The sequence below is a fragment of the Clarias gariepinus genome, chromosome 2 (assembly GCF_024256425.1).
Source record: "Clarias gariepinus isolate MV-2021 ecotype Netherlands chromosome 2, CGAR_prim_01v2, whole genome shotgun sequence".
Lineage (NCBI taxonomy): Eukaryota > Metazoa > Chordata > Actinopteri > Siluriformes > Clariidae > Clarias > Clarias gariepinus.
The window spans coordinates 10,492,965-10,520,491 of NC_071101.1; the positions used below are offsets into that span (position 1 = coordinate 10,492,965).

At 40.5% G+C, this 27,527-nt stretch overlaps 2 protein-coding genes across 6 annotated transcripts in view; one reads left to right on the forward strand and one right to left on the reverse strand.

Annotated features, from left to right (window-relative positions):
* syngap1a (synaptic Ras GTPase activating protein 1a) overlaps positions 1–11,830 on the forward strand; it is a 158,367-nt gene extending 146,537 nt beyond the window's left edge. For all 5 annotated transcript variants that reach the window (XM_053482427.1, XM_053482443.1, XM_053482435.1 and 2 more), the window contains one exon: positions 9,078–11,830. In XM_053482427.1, coding sequence (XP_053338402.1) covers positions 9,078–9,107 — 30 coding nt within the window. In that variant the 3' untranslated portion in view covers positions 9,108–11,830. The remainder of the gene's footprint in view (positions 1–9,077) is intronic.
* A 567-nt stretch (positions 11,831–12,397) lies between these two features.
* Positions 12,398–27,310, reverse strand: tmem65 (transmembrane protein 65). The gene is made up of 8 exons (XM_053487303.1): positions 27,076–27,310; positions 25,087–25,318; positions 20,905–20,949; positions 18,897–18,964; positions 18,639–18,693; positions 17,469–17,511; positions 17,272–17,377; positions 12,398–17,185 (listed from the first exon to the last, which is right to left on the reverse strand). The coding sequence occupies exons 2-8, from the start codon at positions 25,307–25,309 to the stop codon at positions 17,051–17,053; spliced, it is 675 nt and encodes a 224-aa protein (XP_053343278.1). The 5' UTR covers positions 25,310–25,318; positions 27,076–27,310; the 3' UTR covers positions 12,398–17,050.
* Between the last annotated feature and the right edge of the window lie 217 nt (positions 27,311–27,527).

Genomic DNA, 27,527 nt, shown 5'->3' on the forward strand with positions numbered 1-27,527 from the left:
CTTTTCCTGGGCAAAGAGGTGAAAACTACAATGGCTCCTTGGGCAAAGCACATACTTAAGTGAAAGTATTAACATTAATCAAATGTGCTGCAAATACAAAATCACGCTAAAAAGTCAAAGCACGTGCAAAAAAATCAAATGTTGAAAATCCACAAACACATACAATAGCCAAAACAAATACATACCTGTAAATAGAGAGAGAAAGAGAGATACAAGTGCTTTGGGACAGTAAGGGTTTGTATAATGAGGAGTGATAATGAGCTTGATTTTTTTATCTGCAGTTTTTTTCCTTTTGCATGTGCTTTGACTTTGTGTGTGTTTTTGTATTTGCTGCATGTTTTTGTATGCGCTTTGTTCCTAGGGGCCACCAAATGACTTGAACAGGAAAGCAACAGTGCTGATTCTCGTTGTTTTGATATATGTTTTGTGGGGGGTTTGTGCAGCATTGAGGGAAATACGGCATTCTAGTCTGAATCGGATTTGGGGAAAACCGCCCATCTGATCCCTTAGAAAAGAATGGATTTCTGGGGAGAGAAGACAATCTCATCATCCATATGGCCTAAATTACCGAAGTAGGTCCGCCATTAAAGTTCAGTGGAACCTCGGATTACGAGCATAATACGTTCCGGAAGCGGGCTCGTATTCTGAAACACTCAGAAATCAAAGCACATTTTACCATAAGAAATAATGGAAATTAAAATAATTCGTTCCACACCCATAAAAAATAAATACATAAAAATAGAAAGTAAAATTAAAACAAATTAACCTGCACGTTACCTTAAAAAAAGTAAAAATAAACAAATAAGTGTTTCTATTTATGCGCACAGGCGCTGTGTGTGTGTTTTTCTCTCACCTGCTTTTCACCATAATTTTGTCAAATTATGCGCGCGCACACATAACACACACACTCAAACACTGACACACACTAACGACGAGAGAGAGAATGTGTGTGCGAACCTGCGCGGTGTCAAATTACGCATAACACATACACTCTGCAGCGCAAGAGAAAAAAAAACACACACACACATAACACACACACTCAAACACTGACCCACAGTAAAGGCGAGAGAGAAAGAGAGCGTGTGAGTGTGTGTGTGTATTTGTGGGTGAACCGGCGCGGTGTCAAATTACGCGCGTACACACATAACACACACACACTCTGCAGCGCAAAAGAAAGAAACACACACACACAGACACACACACACAGATGTTGATTATACCAGTAAGAGACGAGCACTAAGACCCAGCAGGGGGGATGAATACCCGCAGCGCAAGAGAGAGAAAAAACTTTGGCTCAGTTGTGATGACGCAATGGTTGGTGTCAAAACAAGAAGCGCATGTGTTTTACATGATACTCTGTGCTTGTAAACCACGACAACGCTCGATTTTTAAGTCAACATTTATTGAAAATCTTTGCTTGTATTTCGGAACAATCGTAAACCGCGTTACTCGTAATCCGAGGTTCCACTGTACTCAGTTATTTAGTTATATTTTTAAAAAATGTAATCCATTATTCAGACAAGTTCTGTAATCCGTGAGCCAGACACCTGTCATTGTGAAAGTCGTCATACAAGCCCCGCCCCCGATAACCCGCCCCCCTCTGTTATTTCTCCTGTTATACCCCTATCTCACCTATGCGCTTTAACTCGCGATGAGATGTGGTGTTAGGCACCGTGAGCCGCTGCGAGTGATCGCCCGACGTTGCGCGCAGTTCCGAAAGGTCCGCGAGCTTCCGCATGGACCATTGCACGGGAAAATGGAAACATAATTATAGCACCGAAGCTTATGGCCACCGCACGAAACCGCGTGGGTGAGATAGGGGTATTAGTAGCTAATTAGTAGGGCCAAACTTCACTGAGTGATGATGGTAGAATAATTATAAAGGTCTTGATTAAAAAAAACGTGCATTTGAAATCACAAAGGAGTTTTTAATTTCTCTAACTAGTTACTTTTATCAGGAAGTAATGCTGTAATGTAACTGATTGCTTTTTAATGACAGTAATTTTGTAATGTAATAAGTTACTACTAATGTAAAAAGTAACGTCACCCAACACTGTATATCAAAGATTTGGAGCTAAAAAAGTGCAATAGCAATATTACTCCTACTACTTCCAGCTTTCTATGAACTTTAACGGGTGTTCAGCAAAATTTCCAGTGTTACATTAACCCTATAGTGTTTATATATACTATATTGCCAAAAGTATTTTCTCACATGCATACAGTATGAACTTGAATAACATCTAATTCTCAATCCTTAGGGTTTAATATGATGTTGTGCTTTAACTCTCTTCAAAAGCTTTCCACAGGGTTTAGGGCTATGTTTATGGATATTGTTGACCATTTTTCCATAATTGCATTTGTGAGGTCAGACACTGATGTTGGACGAGAAGGCCTGGCTCGCAGTCTCTGCTCTGATGGATCCCAAATGGATCCCAGGTGTTCTATTTTGATGTATAGACCAGTCAAGGTTTTCCACACAAAACTTGCTCATCCATGTCTTTATAGATGTGCTTTGTGCACTGGTGCGAATGCGGTCATGTTGGAAGTGGTGTGGGGTTGTTTTTTTTCAGAAGTTGGGCTCTGCCCCTAAGGTCCTTCCTGTTTCACATGACAGTGCACCAGTGCACAAAGCAAGTCCATAAAGACATGGATGAGCGAGTTTGGTGTGGAAGAACTTGACTGGCCTGCAAAACCCAAGCCCTGACCTCAATCCAATAAAACACCTTTGGCATGAATTAGAGCAGAGCCTGCGAGCCAGGCCTTCTCGTCCAACATCCGTGTCTGACATCACAAATGCGCTTTTGAAAAAAATGGTCAAAGATTCCCTTAAACACACTCCTAAACCTTGTAGAAAGCCTTTCCATAAGAGTTAAAGCTGTTATAGCTGTAAAGGGTTGGGCCAACATCATATTAAACCCTATGGATTAAGATATAAAATATCACTCAAGTTCATTTGCATATGAGGGCAGGCGAGCAAATGCTATTTGCATATAATGTATGTCCAGTTGGACTCATATTAACTTTGAAAGTTTTAAATCAACCCTGAGGTTTTTATTGTCAATATAAGCAAATGGGCTATGCTGGGAACATACTTGGTGATCAATTCATGCATGTAAATATAAAGAACATTTGCATTTGCAAAGTCTAGAGTTACTTTTTTCAGGTCTAGTTGGCTTATGCATACATTTACACACAGCTATAATAAAAATAAATTAGGCCAATTCATCCCCTCTTAAGCTCACATGGGATATAGCATCAACACTTGCCATGTTGCCTTCAAATTATGTCAGAAAGCTGACGGACCATATTGCTAGATCTTTTGGACTGTTTGAGTTGTGATTCAGCAGCTCAATTGAATACTGTAGGCCTCATCTTAATTTTAGAAACCTAAGTTTAATTCTCATGAGATCTCTGCACAAGCTTCCTCCACCTGGTGTAATAACATTTTCCACACATCTGAGTGAAAGGAGTAATACAGCATGAAAGCTATTCAGTTTTGTCCATCTGGATGATGCAGCGATGCCAGTTGCTAAAACAGACAGAATCTCACAACTTGATCAATTCTCATGGAGGACTCATCTCTACAGATGTCAATTGTCATCCTTGACACTCAGTCTATGACATTCTCAACAAACACCTACGAGTGTTTGCAATTAGGCTGAGAAAGTTATGCTCCACATTTACCTTCCCCAGAGGACCACTACATACCCAGGACTCAAGAACCATCAGACACAAGTTCTCAATGCTAGAATCTCTGGGCTGCTGCAAATCAGACAGAAACTACATGAGCCTTCGGCCAGAAAAACACATTATCACCTTAACCCAGCAAAGAACCACTCACAGTTCTTCCCTCAAAGTAACCTGCTGATCAAGCTTCTATTTTTGCATGAATCCTGTCTGAATTTATTTTTGGCTATGAGCTACACCTCAGAAGCTGTCCAACCATTTAAAATATATAAAAGTGGACAGTTTGAGAAAAAGCCTATTCAAATATGGAAAAAAAAGCTGGCATTTACTACTTAACCAAAACTTCAATTGAATGAATGATTATTAATTTAAAATAATCTTTATGAAGATCTCACATGCATATTCTGCACCCACTTATAGGTCAATGACCTCGATTACCTACAATAGGTGCAGAGCAAAAAGAAACTTGCCGTTGTTACTTGCCTGATGCCAGTGTAAAACAAATGCTTCCACAAATTTCTGATTTACAGGCCTATCCTTTACCTCCATGGTTTACTTTCCTTGACATTTCACTATGTAGTGCTGGTGAGAATTTAAAACAACTTTGACCACTGCATATAAGTATAGTACAACAGGTCTTGGTCATTACACAAATTCATTCCAAAGTTGCTTATATGAAGCTTCTGCAGTCCCACTGAGCTAAATTGAGTTTGTTTCTTTCATAGTCATGGTGTATTTAGTATAAATATAACTGTTCTTTCCCTGAAAAATACTTCCCTGGTGTTGTGCCAAAAAGTGAATGGTTGCCAAATGATTGGATTCTATGGTAGCACATTCTGATTGAATTCCTATGGAGTCCAGTCAGATTTTGGCAGCCGTTTACTTTTTTTTTTTTTTTTTTTATTGAACAATTGTCATAAATAACATATCAACAGCAACTAATTAAATGTATTATTATTATCAAATGAAAAGAAAAATGGAAAACTCTCCACCCACCCTGAACATACCCTAAAACAATTAATGGACTTCCAGTGTAAAAGTATTGTACGTCTGGCCAACACGATAAGAAGGCGACGACATCTTATGTGCAGAACTTAATGGAACTGAAACCAAAAAGGGACTGGAATCACCAAAAGATAAAATAAAATTATACATTCTTGATATCACACCTCGCCGATATAAATTAAATGTGATCGGATTTTCCCAGGACTGCTTGGGAGTAATGGAAAGAAAATTATAAAATCGTTTGGATACAAAGTTGCGAACTTGCAGGTAACGAAAGAAATCATACTCCGAGGACAGACTAGCAAAACTTTTAAATACTCCATCTTCATACAAATTATAAAAATTTGTGATGCCTTTGTTGTGCCATGATAAAAATGCTGAATCTAAAAGTGACGGGGGAAACAAATGATTTTTATGCAAAGCCATCTACTTTTTGTCACAACACCCGGGGAAGAATTTCCCGGAAAAGAACAGTTAAATTTACACCATAAGCATATTTCTACACTATAAACCACTATCTAACACTATCCTTGAACTCGATTAAGCTCGGTGGCACTGTAGAAGCTTAATATGTTACTCTCTGCAAGTTTTATTGGCTCCAAAATATACCGCTCATGTAATTATCAATGAAAATACATAGTGGTCTAATATCATGTAGTTACTCTTTTATTTGTCACATGTACATTATTGCACAGTAAAGTTCTTTCTTCACATATTCCAGTGTAACTGGGGTCAGAGTGCAGAGGCAGCCATGACACAGTGCCCCTGGAGCAGATAGGGTTAAGGCCTTGCTCAAGGTCCCAACAGTGGCAATTTGGCTGAGCTGCGGTTCAAACCGCCAATCTTTGATCACTAATGCAGACCCTTAACACACTGAGCCATCACTGCCCCTTATACTGAGTATCAGTTCTTACTTCCATCGTAAACTCTTGTAGTTGATGTCATAATAGTCACATTACTGCAAAATGTCTATACCTCATGGTGGGCTGGAATCCCATCCAGGGCATATTCCTGCCTTGAGTACAGTATTCACCAACAGCCTTTAAAACAACCACAATCCTGACCTGCATTACCTACCTCAGCTGACTCACAGATTTGTATTTACATTTACAGCATTTGGCAGATGCCCTTATCCAGAGCGACACATTATACATTTATCTCATTATACATTCAAGCAGTTGAGGGTTAAGGGCTTTGCTCAAAAGCCCAACAATAGTAACTTGGTGGTTGTGGGGTTTGAACCTGGGACCTTCTGATTAGTAGACTAACACCTTAAACCTCGGTCACAAATATTCTTAAAAATGCCCTATGAACGCCGTGGTGCGTTTGTATGAATGCTGTACGAAGATACTCGTAAACAATATAAACTCAAAACTTAATGTGTTCTTGAGACATACCGATAGCCATCGTAGGAATATGGGCTTCTGGGAATGTCTCCTAAATCTAAATGATCCATGAACGTTGTACGTCGTTGTTGGGTTGTCCAGAAGGCACTCCTAAGGTGGCTCTACGAAGAAGGGATTGGATGGAAAATTTTGGACCATCAACCTGGCCGCAAACTTACGACCAGGCTACAAACGCTGGATTCTTATCAGGCTGCTTTAGGAAGACCGTAGGAAATGGAGTATAATGTAACTTAAAAATAAGTCATAGCATTGTACATGTAGTTAATACAGTGGAACCCCGGATTGCGAGTAATGCGGTTTGCGAGTTTTCCGCAAGACGAGCAAAGATTTTTAATTAATTTTGACTTGAAAAACGAGCAAGTCTTGGTATACGAGTACCGAATATCATGCATGCGCTTCTTGTTTTGATGCCGAGCGTCACGCGATCGCAACTGAGCCAACGGTTTTTCTCTCTCTTACGCTGCGGAACTGTGGTAATTGTCTCCTCTACTGGGTCCTAGTGCGAGTCTCTCACTGCGTGTGTAAAACATATTTCATTTTGTGTTTATTATCACGTGTGTACAATTTATTATAACACGTGTGTGTGCACACAAAGAAAGTCCCATTAGAGAGGTTAAAAATCCATTTTCTCCCTCTCTGTCATGTGTGCGTGCACGCGTAATTTGACACCCTGCCATGTCACACACACACATAAACGGAAACTTTTTCTTACTTTTTTTAAAGGTAAAGTGCAGGTTAATTTGTTTAATTTTTACTCTATTAATTATTTAATTTTAATTATTAATTATTTTTATGTATTTATTTATTTGGGCTGTGGAACGAATAATTTGAATTTTCATTATTTCTTAAGGGAAAATCTGATTTGGTTTATGAGTGTTTTGTAATACAAGCCCACTTCAGGGATAAATTATTCGTAATCCAAGGTTTCACTGTATATGGAAGCTCCATAAGTTTCCTGTCTGAAATGGCAAGAGTGGGAGTGGATGGGTCAGTTTCTCCAGGTCTCCTGCTGATGCTGATTCCTTGTGAGCAGACTGAATAGACAAGTTTGGGGTTTTGATGTAGACTCTGCAGGGTTTCAGGTTGGATCATGGGTACTGGATAGGCTCACAGCACTCACTAGACCCCTTCTGCATCTCTTTTCTCTGGCTCTGATCTCTCTTTGCCTCCTTTTTGTATATTTCTATAATGTGTTTTTCTCAGAATGATTTTGTTCCTTGTTTAATTCTTTTTCATTTTACCCAACTGCTCCTTGCTTTTTTCCCCTTCTTTGCTTTGTTTTACATTCTTAATGCCACTCAAAGTCCATATGGTCCATCTTCCACTCTTTTCCTTCCCTTGCTTTCTCTTTCCCTCTCCTCTCTTCTCCTCTCATCTCCTTTCCCTTCTTGCCCTCCTGTTCCCCTCTCTGTTAGGATGATCCGTATTCCTCTCTGGGTTCGGTTGAGCAAAGCATGGCTCCGGGAGGGGAGGGGGTTCTTCCGATGAACCCCGTCTCGGCTCTCTCCTCCGCAACAAGCTCCCCTTGGAACGGAGCTCTCCCTCCCCTGCCCCCACACCTGCACATCAGCCAGAACGGTGATCTACGTGGCAATACCGGCTTCCCCGGCGCAGCCATCGCTACAGCAGCTGGGGCCGCAGCCTGCTGGGTCGCGCAGGGAGGGAGGCTTGGCTAGTCGCGTGGCCTTTGAACACTAAAAGAGAGAGCTTTGTGCTTGTGCAAATACATGCGCATTGTTGCTAGCAAAAATATTACGAGTCCTCGCATTTCAGCATGAGTCTGTGGCTGAAGAGTCTGTAGCCAGCTTAACGGCCATCTGTCCATTTTTTTTTCTCGCTTTTATCTGTCCATGAAAGGAACCATCAGCCAAAATTGCTACTAAGTTGAAAATAAAAAGAATTGTTAGCAATTTTAAGCTGAGTTACTTTTTTTTTTCTTTATATATATATATATCGAGTCATGCTATTCATTAAAGACTCTCTTTAGATTGACGCTGTATAATAACTTATATGTGAGGATTAGGTTCTGTCAAAGCTCTAACTTTCCCTTAAGCTGCATTTAATGTGCTCTTGGCTTAAGCATTTGGTATATAGATGTGATTTATATATACTGTATATATAAATTTCTAAAATCTTAAGAAGAATAACCCATAAGCAGGTATAAATGCTTAAAGCTTTGATTTCACAGGGTCTTTGAAGTAAAGTACAGTATTAAAGATGTGTTTACATTTCCATCAATTGGAGAACTAATTTCAATATCTATGTGTTGCTGTTAAGAGATTTGCTGTTAGTGGTTCCAGTAGAGGCGGCACGGTGGCTTAGTGGTTAGCACTATCGCCTTGTACCTCCAGGGTCCGGGTTCGATTCCCTCTTTGGGGTCTCCGTGCATGGAGGTTACGTGTTCTCCCCGTGCTTGGTGGGTTTCCTCCCACAGTACAAAGACATGCAGATCAGGTTAATTGGCATTTCCAACCTGCCCGTAGTGTGTGTCTATGCCCTGCGATGGATTGGCACCCTGTCCAGGATGTACCCCTGCCTCGTTCCCTAAGTCTCCTGGGATAGGTTCTAGGCCCCCATGACCCTGTATACAGGATAAAGTGGTATAGACAAGGAGTGAGTGATACTTTACCCATACCAGGGTTATGTTATTCAACCGTTGTTGAATATATGAGTAATTTCATTGATCTTTTATCAGTTCAAAGTGTTTGTGCATTCTTAATGTGACTGCCATCCATCACTCATATCATTCCCATGTCATTTGCTCTTGTGAATGCTTGTAGCTTTTCTGAATGTGTTTTTTCATATGTGGATGATATACTCATTATTAGAAATAACCACGGTGTGAATGCAATGACAGAGACTTTGCTAAATGAATGCTACCCAAGATTCCTGGACGAATTAACCTGTCAATCAAAGGCTTTGTGGACTGTCATTGGACGCACTGCCCTCCTGCGCTCACTTTGTCTTTCTCTTCCTCAGCCGATCTATGGTGGGCACACCGGAACATGAGTGGACCGCAGCAGCGCGAAAGGATATGTGACTGGACCCACACCAGTCCAGGAACCTCGCTTGTTTTTGATTGGTTGAGAGAGGGGAGAGAAAGAGGAAGAGCCTGAGAGAGAAAAAAAAAAAAAAAACCACAGCTCTGACACATCAAACCCGAAAAACAAGCACACGAAATCACATGAGCACATTCTTTATGTCTCTCTACTTCTTTCTCTCCCTCTCTTTTCCTCCCTGAGCCAAAATAATGACAATCACCTCTTTTTTTATGTAGTGGATTGACAAATTAGCTACTTGGTGCTGTTTATTCTATTATTTATTCGGCCATTATTACTTTCGGATCTTTGGTACAAATTAAAGCTACAAACAGAGGGACGTGATTCATGGATTCTCTCTCTCTCCCTGTTGTTTTTTTCTGCCCGTAGTACACCTCAGACTTTCTCTCTTAAGTCTTTCCCTCTCTCAGCAGGAGTGTTTGTTGTTCTCAGCATGATGGCTGTAGAGGGGTCGTGTTGGTCTGTGTGTGTATGTCCGGTTATGGTACGGTGCATTACCAACTCCATAACCCACAAGCCTCCAAGCTCTAATAATGACTCTTAAATTTTGTTCTTGTGATTTTTTTTTTTTCTTATAATGAGCCTTTTCAACCTTTTTATGGAGGTGTGGTCTTTTCTGAGCCAATCAGATATTGCCATACTGCTCAGAAAGTCCTTCCTGTGCCGCGCAGTAGGCGGTGCCTCTTCTCTGTGCCTAAAGAGCTCTATACAAAACAGGGGAAATGATTAAAAAAGAACAAAGAAAAAAAAAAACACTTCATCAACAGGAGCGCACAGGACACTCCGGGGTTTTTTTTCTTTCTTTCTTTCTTTCTTTCTTTTTCTTTCTTTTTTTTTTTCCAAGCTGTGGAGTTTGAAAGAGTGTAATGTTTGATTAATATTGTCTCTGTTTGGACTTTGCTGCTTTAAGGACTTTTAAGGATCAGCATCCCTTCATCTCATTCAGTCGATGGGACGGAAATGACGCCAGCGCCACCGTGTGTGTGCGCGTCTACGAGCAGAAACGACCTGCTTTCGTGAGCGAGACCGTGTGCAGCGTCCGTCTGCACACGAACGATGGGACGTATTCCGCGTGCAGGTGCTCCTGGGCATCGATGCGAATGGATTTGTCTTTTCTTTTGTGAGCGTGTGCATGCATGTGCGTGTGAACTAGAGATACAGGGGAATAGGAACGGGATCAGAAGGAGAACACCAAGGATGACCATGCTTTCATCAGCTAACGGCAGGGACCCGCCTTGAGAGGAAACTGCAGTAGAGACGACAACGACGACAACTACAACAAAAAAACAAAAAAAACAAAAAAAAAATCTATATGATCTAGTATTTATAAAGTCTAGCTTTAGTATTTATAACTCTAGACCTATAGCCCATCTTTATTCTATTAGACTTTATTTAAGCACAAATGTACCCATTACCAATGTACTATATTGTGGTAATGTACTACTATACTACTCTCCTAAAGCTTGGAGACACGCACATACACACACACACACACACACACACACACACACATATACACTCATTCACACGCATAATGATCATAGAAGGAAGTAGTAGCATCATACCTCATTCGGTCCTACTGTTATCTTCTTCTTTCCATTAGGCGCACCGCATTTATCAACCCGAGACGCTTCTGTCCGGTTTTCCTCGCCGTACGATTGGAGATCGGTAGCTGATTTCTTTCGCTTGTGAGCTTCAGTAGGATTTTGATGTACATAAGAGCTGAGGATTCAAGACCTGTTGATTTCTACAGATTTATTCATTTTACCAAGTCCTATCGTTTTTTTTCTGATTCTTCCTTGATGTTCGATAGATGATTACACACATACTATACACCATTAGTTGGTTTTGCTGGTAGGTTTTTAGTCACTTGCTTTTTATTTATTATGATTCTTCTTATTATTATTATTATGATTATCATTACTTTTCCGTGGTGGTTGAAAGTATTGCTAACTTATTATGTCTGCACTTCAGATATTATTTATTTCAGAAAAAAAAACAAGAAAAAAAAAAAGAAAAACAAAAAGACAAAAGATCTAATCATGCCCCGTGCCTAACTTTTCTGGTTCTGAAACTTCGGTTGGTCAGAAAGACGGCTCGGCTCGGATCAGAACCAGGAATAAATGACATACGAAGCAGAACTTTACGATACTCTAGTCACCTTTTTTTGTGTGTATAAAAGTCCTCCTGAGAAAGATTGTGCTGTTGAAACTTCTTTTTTCCCCCTCCTCCTCTTCCTCCTCCTCCTCCCATCGTGTAGCTCTATATTTGTTTTTTAGAGTCATGAGATTTTGTATCTTATCTTCAGAACGAAACGCCCAGAGCGGGTCTACTCCTACCCTTAAACTTAGCCATAGACATGGACAAGCCATACACACCCTGTCCTTCTTACGGGCTTTAGGAGCGTAGGAATGTATATATTTCTATAGAACCACATAAACACGTACCGGCGAAAGGGGAAGGCGCAGTGTTTTAACAGTGTGGGAAACCTCAGCATATGGAGAAATGTTGTGAATGTTAATATTGTTAAGAAGACAATTATTCTATTCAAATATTACTATTATTGTAATTATCATTGCTTTCATTTTCTTGATGATATGATTATTGATTGATCAGAAAAAAAAAATCTTTCATTTTGTGAATATGAGTTTACTATTATTCCAGAAGTTTAAATAATTGGACAAATTAATAAATAGATATATGCTAACCTTTAATACTTGCTTTCTGTTTCATTTGTCTTGAATGCTATTTTATTCTTTAGTTTGTATAATGATGTTATTGTAATAATACAAATTGCACATGCATACACACAAAAAAAGCTACACCGATAAAAAATGCACTACATTACAAGGGGCGTTTAAGTGAAACCGGGACTGATGATGAAATTTCTTGTCAATGAATCACTCGCATATAACAGGAACTTAGCTAAAACATCCCCCGTACAGTCCTGACCTCTCTCCAAGCCATTTCCTCATGTTCGGGCCATTAAAGGAGTTCCTGGGAGGCCGGTGTTTCAGATGTGCTGCATGGCCCCAGCACAATGAGAAAACTTTCTACCTTGATGGTATCCAAGCACTAGTTAGGCACTGAGATAAGTACAAGGGATTATATAGAAAAGAAAGAAAATTGTGTTGTCATTCTGCCCAATCAAAAGTCCCGGTTTGACTCGAACACCCTTCATGGATTTACAATCACTCCAGATTCTATAGCTGACCTTTATCTGTAAATCTTTATAAAGCCAAGTGAAAAGTTGAAACGGTTTTCTTTCAATGAACACATTTATTTAATCTCAGATAACACGTTAGTACGCTTGATCAGATGCACAGTACATACTTCATGTGGCCGTTTAGTGCAGCATCAGCTGTCCGATATAAAACTATATCAGTTCATCCAGTACAGGATAAACAAAGAGATGATCAGGTTTACATCGTGCAACACGATCACACGTCAGCAAGGCACAAGATTCATCCAGATCCTTCATTTATTATAAACATAAATGAAAAGCTTTAAATTTTTCCTTATTTAACCATCAAGGAAATGAGTGCGGCCTTGTTTGGATAAATCTGAACGCCCTATTAGTTCCAGTTAAATCTAGTTTTTTTTTTTTTATTAGGGTTTCTGTGCAGGAAGATGCAGCTCCCATTTTTCACTTGATAAAAAAAAATTTAAATACACAAATATTAATGCTAATATCAAATACACACACTCTTTCCAGACTTATGAGAACTTTGTTTAAAGGTGTGGTTTGTGATTTCAAGAAGTGTTTCGAAATCTAGAGCAAACCAAACATTCCTTGGAAAAACTTCAATATGAAACAACGTAGAGCTGTCGATTCGATTCAACTTTTGAGCATTGCGATTTTTTGCTTGATTATTGTCAGATTTTCCTCAAAGCACCTATATTTGCGACAGCATTAAAAACTATTACAAGTATATAATAAACGGAAAATGCTGGGCAAACTGTGTTGTTGATCATTTAAATGTCATGTCTCGGGAAAAGAAAGAATCTTTTTTACTGCCAATCTTCCGCTCAAACACTCCAGTCCAGTAGGTGGCAGTAATCTAAAGTAGCGATCATCTTAAAAATAATATTCATAATAAACTGTTTTTTTGTTTTGTTTTCTGAAGTCTGTTTGTAATTTCTGTAGAAGGTGCTGTATAATTTCTAAAGAATTCCTTGATATTAGATTCAAACATTTATTTCCCCATAACAACTTTAAAAAGTGCGACTCGATTCTAAATCAAAAACAGCAGGCACTGAATCATAAAATCGAATTAAATCGCACAGCTCTACAATATTACTGTGTATTGGATTCGGCTGATTTCTTCATTTCAAGCTTGAGTGGGCATTCTTCTGGCCCAGAAATAAGCCCCACCCACAGAGAGCACGTAATAAACAAAATATAGAATATAGATGGGAGAATTAATTGATTCCGTTAGGCATCACGATTCTTCAATGTATCGCCACAGACTCTAAAGTAAATTTTTTAAAATACATATTTAAATTATATACAGTATGTTCGTGTTTAAAGCAGTAATATGTTGCAGTTCCTCTATAACCCTACAGCATCCCGTATTGTGGGAGCAGATTAATTCCTAAGGATGTTGCTTAAAATTGTAACGAAATCTTAAAAAAAAAATATATATATATATATAAAATCAGGATATTTATAATATCGTGATACTTTCAGAATCGCAATACAAATCGAATCGCATCAGGAGGTTTTTGGTGATCCCCACACCGAGGATATAATTTCAGCATTGGAGAATGGAGGTCAGAAGGTTAGTTAAGGCTTGTTAAGGTTTTTATTGCACTTGCACTTCAACCCATAGGCAGCAGGGAGCGCAATCTGCTAGTAAACTACTCCTTTAGCCAGTCACTCGAGCTTTCAAACCGCAAGGCTTTCTCGTGTAATATATAAAACTCCGCACACTCAGATGACTGTAGATACATCAAGTAAGTAATTCAATACTAATAAACGACATTATTGCTTTGTTGCTTTCGATTTGTTTGCTGATGCTTCGTAACAGAAGACAGACTGAACGTCATGTGCAGGTTGAAGGCACTTGTTAGTGAGAACATAGTTTCCAAATGTTTCCAGCAGCACTGCCACTCACTCAGCACAGATCATCATGGCAATGAATTATTAATGTTTAAACTCCTGACTCAATTATTACATCATTTACAAAGTGGGGAGGAATCATGAGGGGTCGCCACAGCGGACTATCTGATCCGCACACAACTTGGCACAGGTTTTACGCTGGCGCAACCCTCCCATTTAATCCGGGCTTGGGACCGGCACTGCATCCAGCGGCTGGGGTTTGGGCACTAGGTATAAACTGAACCCAGGCCATCCGCATGGCAGCTAAGAAAGCTACCACTGAGCCACCAGCACCCATGTATATAATGATATAGATTAAAAAAAACAAGGAGTTAAGAGGTGCCAAAATGTCTGGTCTGAAAATTCACAAGAACTATATCGCAAAGTAAAAGTCTGGAGAGAATCCTATTTTTAAAAAATTGCTGCTTTCCTTTAATCGGGCTTTGAGACCAAGCAAGTTGTCTTGCTTTCTACTGGTTCACAAGACCACGGCGAGTGACTTTACACATCAAAATTTACATGGAAAAAATGCAGCATTTAACTAAACTCCGAACTGGGAACTCGGAATTATTACATCATTTACACAGTGGGGATGAATCATGGCCATCTCCATGTTTTTCAGGTTTTTAAATGTACATGTTCCTGATCAAAACAGTAAAGTGTGAAGTCGACGTCATATAATTAACCGTTACACCCTTAATCATATGATTAAGGGTGTAACGGTGCGCGAATCGGCGTGCGTCGTGATCCAAGTAAATACACTTTAGCTTTAAGTAATGATGGGCGATTTTCTTCATTAATTCAGTTCATTCGATCGTTAATTACATTTAGACAGGAAGCGCCTGTGGATGTGGAGCACAATATTAAAATATTAAAAGATCCATAGATATGGAACTTGTACAGGTTCAAAAAGAAATGAACACACACACACACACACTCATTGTCTATACCGCTTTATCCTGTATTTAGGGTCACCTACACCAGGAGACTTGGGCCCAAGGCGGGGTACACCCTGGACAGGGTGCCAATCCATCGCAGTGTGCACACACACACACACACACTCATTTACACACTACGGGCAATTTGGGAACGACAATTAACCTAACCTACATGGTTCTATGGACTGTGGGAGGAAACCGGAGTACCCGGAGGAAACCCACCAAGCACGGGGAGAACATGCAAACTCCATGCACACAGAGACAGGAATTGAGCCTGGCTGGGAATCAAACCTGCACCCTGGAGGTGAAAGGCAACAGTGCTAACCACTACACCACTGTCCCGCCAAGAGATGAACAAGTATATTTAATATATAATTCGGCGTACTAAGCGGTAGCTGGGCGGACAGAGATACGTCATTTCCGACCTCTGTGCATTCCATAGACCATGCTTGGGTTCTGGGGAAATAAACTAGGCAGCTAACTCGAGTGACAACGTACTGTATATTTTCCTTCCTAAACATATATATATATGCACCATTATATTTATTCTTATTTGTACCACCGTGGTAGGACCTCCAGTTAGTTAACATTCACACACTTACATGCTACGCTCAATCTGGGAACGCAAATTAGCCTAATCTGCATGTCTTTGGACTGAGGGAGGAAACTGGAGAACCCAGAGGGAACCCACCAAGCACAGGGAGAACATGCAAACTTCATGCACACAGAGACCCCAAGACCCTGGGAATCAACCCCAGACCTGGGAGGTGCAAGGCAAGTGTGTTAACCCCTAATATATTTATTTACTGAAAACCATGACCTCTAAACCATGGTATGTACAGAACTGTGAATTTTGTGTACTGTTACACCCCCAATGTTGATTGTTCTATCTAAGTCCTAAGGAAAGACTGTCCTGGCTTTCTAAAATTCAGAGTTCAGTTAATGTTTTTTCTATGTTGGAGGTCAGAGATTGCCCTTCGATGGATTGGTCCTCATCCAGGACGTACCCCTCCTACCCCTCCTAGTGCCCCAAGTCTCCTGGGGTAGGCTCCAGACTCCCTGCGACCCTGTACAGGATAAGCGGTATAGAGAATGTGTAAGTGAGAGGTCAGTGATCCGAGTCCTAAGTTAATCGACAGGGTAAAAAGTAAAAAGTGAAATGAAAGCAACTTTTGTTTCTAAATCCTGTTTTATCTGAGGAAGTGGAAACGCTTATAACTTTGTAGTCTCTTATAGTTGTAGCCTAAACAGCAAGGTTTCATAAAAATAGTACGGCTATACTGTAAACGTATACGCATTATTATTTATAATACCTTAATAAACATCGGTCGCTTCAGTCTCAGAGTGATTACTGCCCTCTCTGGTAGAAACCTGTACTGCAACTAAATAATGAAATGTTGACCTCAGAAATAAACTTATTATTATTATTATAATCTTTCCAAATGTAGCCAAGCCACCAGGACGATCTATGTATACGTTTAGTTCTTTTTTCGTTTGTGCGCTACGAGAAGTGTCTCACTCATTTTATTTCCTCTTGCTAGAAATATCTTCCTTAAACCACATCAAGATTGATGACACACACACTCACAGTCACATGCAGATGTGCCTTAGGATGCAGTGTGACTCAGTGTCATCTTTATATATATGAAGAAATCTTCAGTATAGTGTTATCATTCGGCCATCGAGTTTGTTATTATGGTCTGCCTAATTAAAAAATGATTTCAGCCCTTAATAAAAAACGGGCAAGTATCCGCTCAAAACTAAAATAAATCCACAGAGACACCTCTTCTTAGGAGGCTTCCAGGAAAAAAATAAAATCCTAATAGTGTTGCTGTATGGTGGTGTGTTTAAAAATTATTTAGAGTCTGCGACTGGAGTGACTGCCCCGCTCCGTCTCTCCTCTTCATCATCATCATCATCATCGTCGTTGAGGAAAAAGAGCGGGAACATCCCGAGCAGGCAGCCGATGGTGACGCCGATCGCCTTGCCCTGCACACGAGCACATCCGGAGTTATAACCCACAGTGATACGAGCTCAAGCAGACACACATGTATATAAACACACAGACGTCTTACAAGGTGTGAGCTGAGTCTGGTCTGCCACATGTCAGCCTGTTTGGGTGTTAGATCAGGAATCTGCATCCCCAACCGGGAGCATAGAGCCTCCACATAACCCGCTAGGCTACACACACACACACACACACACAATTGAAATACTTAGTAATTTGTGTAATATGTAATATGGGAGTGTGTGTGTTTATTCAGTCTTTTACCCAAGTCCAGCCAAGTCTGAGACCAGGTTTCCCAATGCTGCCGCTGCAATCACAGAACACAACTGTTAGTCACAACACACACACACACACACACACACACACACACATACACATACGAGGGTGAGTCAAAAACTATCCTTACTCCAGTCATATTAAATCTCCTGTATTATACATTGATTGTTTTTTTTTTCATGGTCTGAAACGACTAAAACTGGTGCCGAAACGACTCACAGAAGAGCATAAACTGTAGCGATACTCTAAGGAAGGTGAAAGTTTCTTAAAGAGAATCATTACCAGTGACGAGACACGGATTCATCACTACGCGTCTGAGAGTAAACGGAACGGAAACATCCTCAATCACCGACCGAGAAAAAGTCGAAAAGAAAAAGACCATCAGCGTGAAAATTCATCAACGCTTACAGTTTTTTGGGATTCTCATCTCAAGGGCCAGAAGTATTGGAACATTATCAGGAAAAAGCTTCACCAATCATCAGTCCTCGTTACAGTGAGATGCTTATTGAAGAGCTGGAGAGTAAACTTCGGATTGAACACGGAGGACTGATATCGGACTGATAAAACGTTTTTTTTTTTTTTTTTATGATGAGAAAATAGAAAAGCTTGTCGACAGATGGACCAAGATGTAATTGTCATTTCTAAAAGGTAATTAAAATAAAATCTACAGTCAGGATCATTTTATAAACGCCCATACAAATGTACATCTCAGTTCTAGCACAAAACAAAAGCGTAACGTTAATCCTAATAACTCTTCGGCTCTTGCAGTTTGGGACACGCCCTGAACATCCGCGCTGCTGGGGGAATCTGATGATATTGACAATAAAACTATTTTTAGAAGCCAGTGTTTACACTACACAGTGTGAAAATGCTGGTAGAAACAGTTCTGGATGGAATTTTCCCCGAACACACGCTGTCCTCACACTTTGGTGTGACTGAGTGTTAGCTGTTCGCGCTTACGCTGCACTTTACCACCTCGCTACACACTCCCATGACGGTACACACCCCCGTGTTTTCTGAAGCGGAGTGATTATTAACAGGTCAAGTTTCAACACGAAGCAGACTTTTTTTAAGAAACAATTGGGAATGAATGAATGAAACATACAGCGTGTGAAAGTCAGCGCACATTGTAAACTAGCCCTTCGGTCGTGAGTGTACCTGCCATGGTCGATATTCCAAACGTCACTCCGATGGACAGCTCAATCTGGGTGCCCTGTAAACGCACATGAATAATCACAATCAATAATAAAACAAATTCCCTAACACACATTTAACAATCTCATAATGTCTGTGCAGGAGTCAAGGAGTCAGTGCTAATCCCTGATCCTGGATCGGTTCGGATGTAAACACTTGAAACCCCGAAATCAGCTCCTTTTACTGAAGCACTGAACCACTGAAGAAGCCCATAGCACTTACTGCAGCAATCATGATGGCGTTGTCCAAGAAGCCGAAGCCGACGAACGGGATGGCATTGTGAAGGAGCACTGAAACAAACAAAACAAATACACACATCTCGCATCAGTGAATGAGTCTTGTCTATGTGATTATATACACAACTGCGTAAAAGTAAGAATTTCCACGGCTACTGAAGTACATTTACATTTCCATTGGATCATTTGGCGGACGCTCTTATCCAGAGCGACTTACATTTTTATCTCATTACATATCTGAGCAGTTGAGGGTAAAGGGCCTTGCTCAAGGGCCCAACAGTGGCAACTTGGTGGTTGTGAGGTTTGGACCTGGGATCTTCCGAACCGTAGGCCAATGCCTTAACCACTGAGCTACCCCTGACCCCTACATTTACAGCAGATTTACAGTGTTGCCTAATACCGTCAGCCAATTTCCGTCTCACGTGAGCACTACTTAATGAAGTCCATTATGTTTAAACTGTAACAAGGTCTAATTGCTTGGTGCCCAGGATTGTCTGCTGTCTCCTGGAATGCTGGCAGTGCCCTGCTGGAAACCAAATGCAGCACTGGTACCGCTATACCTCCACGCCCTGAAATAAGCACCAGAGAGTAAGGGAAGCCTGGAGACAACCAAAAGAGAGAAAGGGAAGCCCGAAGACAACCGAAAGAGAGGAAGGGAAGCCCGGAGACAAGCACCAGAGAGAAAGGGAAGCCCGGAGACAACAAAAAGAGAGAAAGGGAAGCCCGGAGACAACCAAAAAAGAGAAAGGGAAGCCCGGAGACAAGCACCAGAGAGAAAGGGAAGCCCGGAGACAACCAAAATAGAGAAAGGGAAGCCCGGAGACAAGCACCAGAGAGAAAGTGAAGCCCGGAGACAACAAAAAGAGAGAAAGGGAAGCCCGGAGACAACCAAAATAGAGAAGGGGAAGCCCGGAGACAACAAAAAGAGAGAAAGGGAAGCCCGGAGACAACCAAAAAAGAGAAAGGGAAGCCCGGAGACAAGCACCAGAGAGAAAGGGAAGCCCGGAGACAACCAACATAGAGAAAGGGAAGCCCGGAGACAAGCACCAGAGAGAAAGTGAAGCCCGGAGACAACAAAAAGAGAGGAAGGAAAGCCCGGAGACAACCAAAATAGAGAAGGGGAAGCCCGGAGGCAACCAAAAGAGAGGAAGGGAAGCCCGGAGACAACCAAAAAAAAAAAAAGGGAAGCCCGGAGACAAGCACCAGAGAGGAAGGGAAGCCCGGAGACAAGCACCAGAGAGAAAGGGAAGCCTTGAGACTAGCACCAGAGAGGAAGGAACACTTGCAGACTAGCACCAGAGAAGGAAATGTAAACCCAGAGATTAGTAATGCAGGGGAAGGTAAGCCCTGAGAGGAGTGGTGCAGGGGAAGGGAAGCCCAGAGACAGATGGTACAGAGAAAGGGAAGTCCTTAGATGAGCAGGCCAAGGAAGGAAAGTCCAGAGATGAGCTTCGGGGAGGAAGGGAAGCCCAAAAATAAGAAGTGCAGAGGATGGTATATGTCCAAAACCAAAAGGCAGGGAGGAAAGAAAGCTCAGGGACAAGCAGTCTGAGTCACAGGGGGTATAGACCCTTGCATGGCCATTCTGGTGTAAACAAAAGTCTCTCTTTCTAGTGATTTGAAATGGTCATCAACATGTGTTGCGTTGTGTTGCACATTTTTTTAGCCCAAAAGCAGGTGAGACCAATGACGATAAAAAAAAAAAATGGTACAGTCAGAGCTAAATGTTTGTCTTGTCTGTTCGTAATGTATTCAGTAAAAGAAAGTTAATAATAATTCTGGATTATTTAGAGTTAACTGTTTATTGTATCTACAAACATCTCCTTTAGTTATTATTTAAGACATTTTCCCTATTTGGGTCTAAGACTTTTGTGCACAGTATTGTCCAATTATTTCTGTCAAAAAGTACATGCTGATGATGAACTAAGTATTATCGATTATCTGAGACATAGTTTGTGTGTTTGAGGAAACAGGTAATGTGTATCAAATCTCACCGTATCTCAGCTGGCTGGCGCTGGGTGGTGACGACTCCAGTTTCTCTGAGGGGGGAAAAATTAAATCGGCAAAAGTTAAGAAACATTTGTTACATGACAGTTCACGGTGCGAGATCACATACAAGCGGAAGAACTTCTGTGATGGGTTCGGACACCATCCACAGTGCTCCAGGTTTCCTCCAGTGACCCGACAGAGCCTAAGCGGTATAGATCATAAATGGATGGATTCTTGGATGGATCATTGGACTCATTATGACTCACACCAATAAAAAAAACTAGTAGAAACTAGAGGGTGAATTTTAGCGTATCACATTTTCTGAATGTTAGTAAGCCCATTTCTGAAGACACATGAAAACAAACAACAAGCTTATATTCAAAATCAAGATCATACCAAAGCAAATGAGGCGTTTTTCAGACTTTTACAGATCTACATGATCATTCCGCCTGAAATCGCATGCTGCATATGACTTCTGGACAAATCATGGCATTAACAAACAGAAAACAGGAAAATGATCTGAGAGGTCATTGTTGTTGCCGTTCACAGGCGTAAAATATCTGCCACTGCACAGGATTATAATAGGCTACTTTACAAAACTCATGCTGGGGAACACAAAAAGAACTTTTCTAATAATGTGTGAATAACACTCTTACTCTTCACAGACACACAAACTAGACTAGAGCAGGATTAAAGCACAATCACACAAACACAGTTCATGGTCAAATGGCTAAAATCTTAAAAACCTGATTGACGTTTACAGAAAACTTCAAACCCACTGAGATGATGAGACTCTTAGCCACAGTAAAACATTTAGACGGTGCAAACGTTTTTTTTTTTTTAAGTCTGTATGTCTGTGAATGATGATCCCGAGCCCACTGCTGGCGAGTGGGATGCCTGATCCTTGAAAATGGACAGATAACTTGTCGTCCACTTACAGAAGAGACGCATCTGTCTGTGGGAACTGGACACACAATCATTACAGGAACTCGACTGGGAGTTTGCGACATCCCCCATATACAGTCCTGACCTCGCGCCAAGTTTTTCCCACAAGTTGGGGCAATTAAAGGAGTTCCTCCATTTAATGAGTTGCCTCATAAGAATGTGAGGGCATTTCGCTTTCAGCTGGGTCTGCATCACTGGCGTCTGTTCTGTTCGTCTCCATCGTTCTTGTGAATGTTTGTTCTCCACGTCCATCAATCAATCAGTGCAGTGGTTTCTGGAGTGCAATTTTTTTTCCTTCCCCGTTGCATAATTTTTATTATTTTTCATTTTTATTCATTTATTTTTTACGCAGTATCGAATATGATTTAAAATGTAGCGAAGTGCAATACTTCAAACGAAACATACTCAATTAAAATATAAATTTGTTACTTTCCACCTCTGGTAACTATAGTAACACTAGCACAAGGTCAGCGATGATATTCCAAGGTCACAATGTCAGCGAGGAAACATTTGACTATATACAGTATTAGACTCAAAAAATTTAAAAGTTTTAACCAGAGTTATCTCAGCAAAATACTGTATATAATCACCTCCTGAGAGGCACAATGGAAAAGTGTTTCCCAGGTGATGGCGTTACTCTGTTCCAGCCAATTGCAGAGACACTAAACAGGCAACTGTGAGCTCATGGAACAAGCAGAGGAACTGGCAGGTGACCAAACTCGGAGATGGTATCCAGGAATTCGAGTTCATTTTGAAACAGCAGAAATTGTTCAGAACAAAGACAATCAGGATTAAACTTGGGCTTTTTTTAAATCACTTTCTGTGCCTGAGCCAGAGCAAAACAAGAGGTAGTGTGTTAAAGGAAACCCAGAAGTGCATGCCTACACACACACACACACATACACACTGTATCTCCAGAACTATTTAGAAATATTAAACCCTGACTTACTTTCCCTTCATGGCTGTTATTTCTAAATCCAGAACAGCGGGGAAGTGAATCGTGGCTTAATATTTCTGCATGCGATGTGACTCTGGTCTGGAGAACATCTACAGCACACCTACCCTTAGTTACTTCAGCTGGAACCCTGTCTTTGGTGAACCCTCTCCTAAACGGAGCGCTTTCTGATGAAGGGAGGAAGGAAGAAAGGAAGCAAAGGAACAGGAGGAGGAATATATATATATACGAGGGTGAGTCAAAAATTATCCGCACTCTGGCTGTAGATTTTATTTTAATTTACTTTCAGAAACGACAATAATGCATATTTTTCGACATAATCTTCTTGCTTTTCAACAGAATTTGTTCATCTGCCGACAAGCTTTCGTGTTCCCTTCTTCGTCCAATTAGGCGAGATCAGGGCCCGTATTCACAAAGCTTCTTAAGCCTAAAAGTTGCTCCTAGTGATGAAAATTCTTAGAATTATGACATTTTCTTAGAATTTACCCTTAAATTTAGGATTAAATCTTAGTAAAGATAAAAATGATTAACGAAACATCTTAGCCCTAAAAACAGCTCCTAAAGTAAAAATTGTTCAGGGTAGAGAGGAAAGCTTTTAGGAGGCTTAAGAGTTTCTAAAGCAGAGGACAAAATGGTGGGAAGAATAAATATTCTCCAAACACTGAACGTAAAGCTATAAGTAAACACTGCTCTTATGTCCAATTAGGTTTTCTTTTTGTTTTACTTCCTTCCATCTCTCAAGGATTGTTGGCTACATACCACCCAAAAGTGCAACTTAAATGAACTGTCCTGCAATCATATAAATAAGTAAAACCTGAGCCATTTTGCTCCCATCAATCTAAAATGGATTACAAGTAATAAAATCAGTTTGTTAAAATAAATGTAAGAATTTAAATATAGTAACTACTGCTTTGAAACTTTGCATGAAGTATTCTGTAGTCATGATTAAACAATTTCATTATATAAAAACATTATGATTTCACTGTCTATTCTATTATCGTATATTCTATAAATTGAAATTGACCTTTACAGAGGTCAGAGGTTATTTTTTTTTTTTCAACCAATCACAGTCCTTGAATTGCTGCATCATCCCTAGCAATGGGCTCAATCACACCTCCTCACTAAGATAAAGGTTTTTGTACTTTCCTTACTCAGAATTGCTCTGAGAAGTTTCCTAAATCACTTTTAGTCTAGGACTCCCAGCTAGGACTTTTTAAGCTAAGATAGGAACTCTCTGAGAGAATTCTAAGAAGCTTTGTGAATACGGGCCCAGGACTAGAGTGAGGATGCTTTAACACCTCAAAATAAAGTTCATCATAAAGATCTTCATGCAAGATCACGAAGCCCTTGGATAGCGGTCCCTCTGTTTAATCCGCAGTTTAGGCTTCAGCTCTTCAATAAGCGTCTCACTGTCACGAGCACTGATGATCGTTGAACCTTTTTCCAGATAATGTTGCAATACTGACCCTTGAGATGAGAATCCCAGAAAATTGTAAGCATTGACAAATTTTTCAGCTGATGGTCATTCATAGTGATGAATCCGTGTCTCGTCACCAGTGATGATTCTCTTTAAAAAACTGTCACCTTCCTTAGAGAATCGCTACAAATTGTGTTCTCAGATACCCAAACGCTCCTGTTTATGCTCTACTGTGAGTCGTTCCAGCACCAGGTACACTTTCAGACCACAAAAAACACGAATCACTGCACGCTGCGCGTCTTTCGTGCACATCACAAGTGGGGCGTCCATTTTTGCTCGCACCGCAGTTACAAATGAAGTGACGGGAAGACGGGAGCCTCGGACGGAAAGCGCCGCGACAGAAGTTTTAATATAACTGGAGTGAGGATCATTTTTGACTCACAGGGAAAAGAATGTGTGTATTAATAAGACGTCTCAAAGGTAAGGACGAATAGGGACAGTGTGTAAAGCCGAGGTGATGAGCGGCACAAGAAGATCTCTTAACGTGAAGGCGACCAGGTTAGGTCATGATGTGATGTGTGTGATGGAAGGGTAAAGGTCCCAGTCTTGTAGCTACACATTAATATCAATCATGATAAGACAGATAATGTGTGTGAATATTACTGTAGTTACAAAAATAAAAAAGCTGGTCTCACTCATGCCACGTGTGGTAAATGTTGAGATGTTGTAATTTCCTGCAACTAAGAGCAGAAAGTTTCATTTACACAACATACTCTTGTTACTTTCTAGTGTCTAAACTTCACTGCGGGTGTGATTGATCACTAGTGTGTGTGTGTGTGTGTGTGTGTGTGTGAGTGTGTCCGCCCTTACCCTGAGCGATAGCGATGGACTCAAAGTTCTGCAGCTCTCGCAGTAAGCACTTGCGCTCTGCAGCATGCAGGCTGTAGATAAAGTCCTTGGCTCCTTTCGAAGTGTTTAGCAGTTCCAGTTTCTCTTTGTGCTTGTGCGTGCCGAGCCAGCGTTTCTGAGCTCCCCGCACGCTCAGGCTTAGGGTTCTCCTCAAACAGAACCTCAGCATTGTGGGAAAGAACATGCGGACAACCTGAAAAGGAAAAAACTTTTATGAGATTAGGTGTTCAATAAGAATAGAAAGCATAGATCTATCTACATGTAAAGAGTTTTCAGTTAAGGTTATGTGATTGAGAAAGGGTTCGAGGTAGACCCTGTTTAGGATATGACCCAGGCTTGAAACACACACGTCAGAGGCTGCGCACCCACACGCAAGTTCAAGACTCTGGTCCGAGGCCTCTGTAGTAGTAACATTTCGCTGTTTTTTTATAATCCTACAGGTGGCGCACTCTAAACTATTCACACGCACTTTCATCCTGTGTAGAAGGAGTTGCTAAGTTTGCTTAGAAATACCCACTATGGCAAATGATAGAGACGCGTGCTGCTCGATAACGATGTAGCTTTTGTGTTTCATTTAATTTTAAATTCAAAGTCAAATCTTAAACTCTTGTATTATGAAGTTCGTTTCTATTGTTTAATTGCAGCGCTCGTTTTTTTTTTTTTATGAGAAAACTAATGTCAGGAGGCTGCATTTAATTACTCATGTTTAAGTCAGTTGTGAAGCTGTTGAATAACGAACGTTAAGGTATAAAACTTTCATGTTGTGACTCAATGTGTTCTTTTTAAAGGATATTGTGATGATATCATATCGGGTGGTGACTGGTGAGTCCCATGTCTACTGGACAGGATGGCAAACCATCACAGGACACGCACTCACACACTCTGTCACACACTACAGGCAATTTAGGGACGGCAATTAGTAGGGTCGGGATTCACCTCCAATACGATGTACCGCGATACGAAAATGCTGATTCAATTTGTATTGCAAATCTGTAAATATCACAATTTTATAAATATCCTGATTCAATATTTGTTTTTTTTTCTGAATTTGTAACGATTCTAAACAAACTTCTTCCTTCACTCCTATCACACAGGATGCTGCGCTGTGGGAATAGTTTAGAGTGCACTGCAACATTTTATTTTACCGCCTTAAATGCACTTTTTTTAAATAATCTATTTTATATACAAGATCGTCACATAAAATAATTGTGTGATTTCCATAACCTAAAACTATATTTTTTTCTCCTCTGTCTATACCAGTTATTCATTGCGCTGTGTGATCCTAGAGGTGCGAGGCCACAGCATTAACCACTAACCCCACTGTGACGCCTGCTTATTGTTGTGTGGAGACGATTCGGACCGTCTGCCTTACAAGACTCTGTGTACGTTACTATAGAAACGATAACATCGCATTATTACAAACATGTGATCTGGTGATCAACCCCTTCTGACCAATCAGATGTGAGAAATCAGTACCGAAGTTACTTCCTCATTATGGTTATATTATTACTGTATGACCTTTAACCCTCTGAACCGTAATATTTACAAGTCCTCCTTAAAGCCCCTCCCCACCTCCAGTGTTTGGAGACACATACCTACTGCAGTGCATTATGGGAGATCTTGACTGTGTTGCATATTCCACACATGATTATGAAACTCCTAACACCTTAGTGAACTTAAAAGTGAACAGAGTACAGATGTAGACAGGCCATGTTGGGGTTATGTTATGCTCTACTACTAAGATCCACATCTGGATTAAAAAGGTGACAGATGTTTATACCAGTAGAACAGATACACATGTGTACAAGGAGCTGGTCTCCAAGACTGGGATTAAGCAGGTGAGCTCTGAATATCAGAAATAAAGTTTAAAGCCTGGTTTAAAGGAAACAGAAATCGAAACAGTTCAAAGATTAGTGCAATCAAGATCAAAGTGGAATTTGCATATCTCACCTAAGCAGATCATTCATCACTGCTGGTAACCTTGTTGCTGTTATTGTTGTTCTGAAGCGCCCAAATTCCACAGATTGTCCCCATGCATGTCGACCAGGACAGAGGATAACTATTATACCTAATTTAAAATAATAATAATAATAAAAGTTGTAACAGTGTAACAGAAAGAAGCACGTGGACAGTAAGACAGTAACTCCTTTAACACCAGCTGGCCAAGTTTCCTCGCCCGAGATGAGTCAAGGGGAAACCATGACTCAGGGTTGCCAGATATGCATCTCAAAATCCCTCTTGGAAATAAAATCATGATCCTCCATCATCTAAAATGATGATGTGTGTACAGAGTCAGACAAAAAAAAATGTATACACGCTGCATGAAAAGATAACTCGTATGATGTATATTATATTAATATAATATTATCATTATTGTTATTATTAGAATATTATAATATGTC

Excerpts from the sequence above, each read along its gene's own strand:
- tmem65 (XM_053487303.1), bottom strand. The coding sequence starts at position 25,309 with ATGTTCTTTCCCACAATGCTGAGGTTCTGTTTGAGGAGAACCCTAAGC. Across the intron at positions 18,965-20,904 it reads CGCCAGCCAGCTGAGATACG|TGCTCCTTCACAATGCCATC; the intron begins GTGAGATTTGAT and ends TGTTTGTTTCAG. Across the intron at positions 17,378-17,468 it reads TCAGACTTGGCTGGACTTGG|CCTAGCGGGTTATGTGGAGG; the intron begins GTAAAAGACTGA and ends GTGTGTGTGTAG.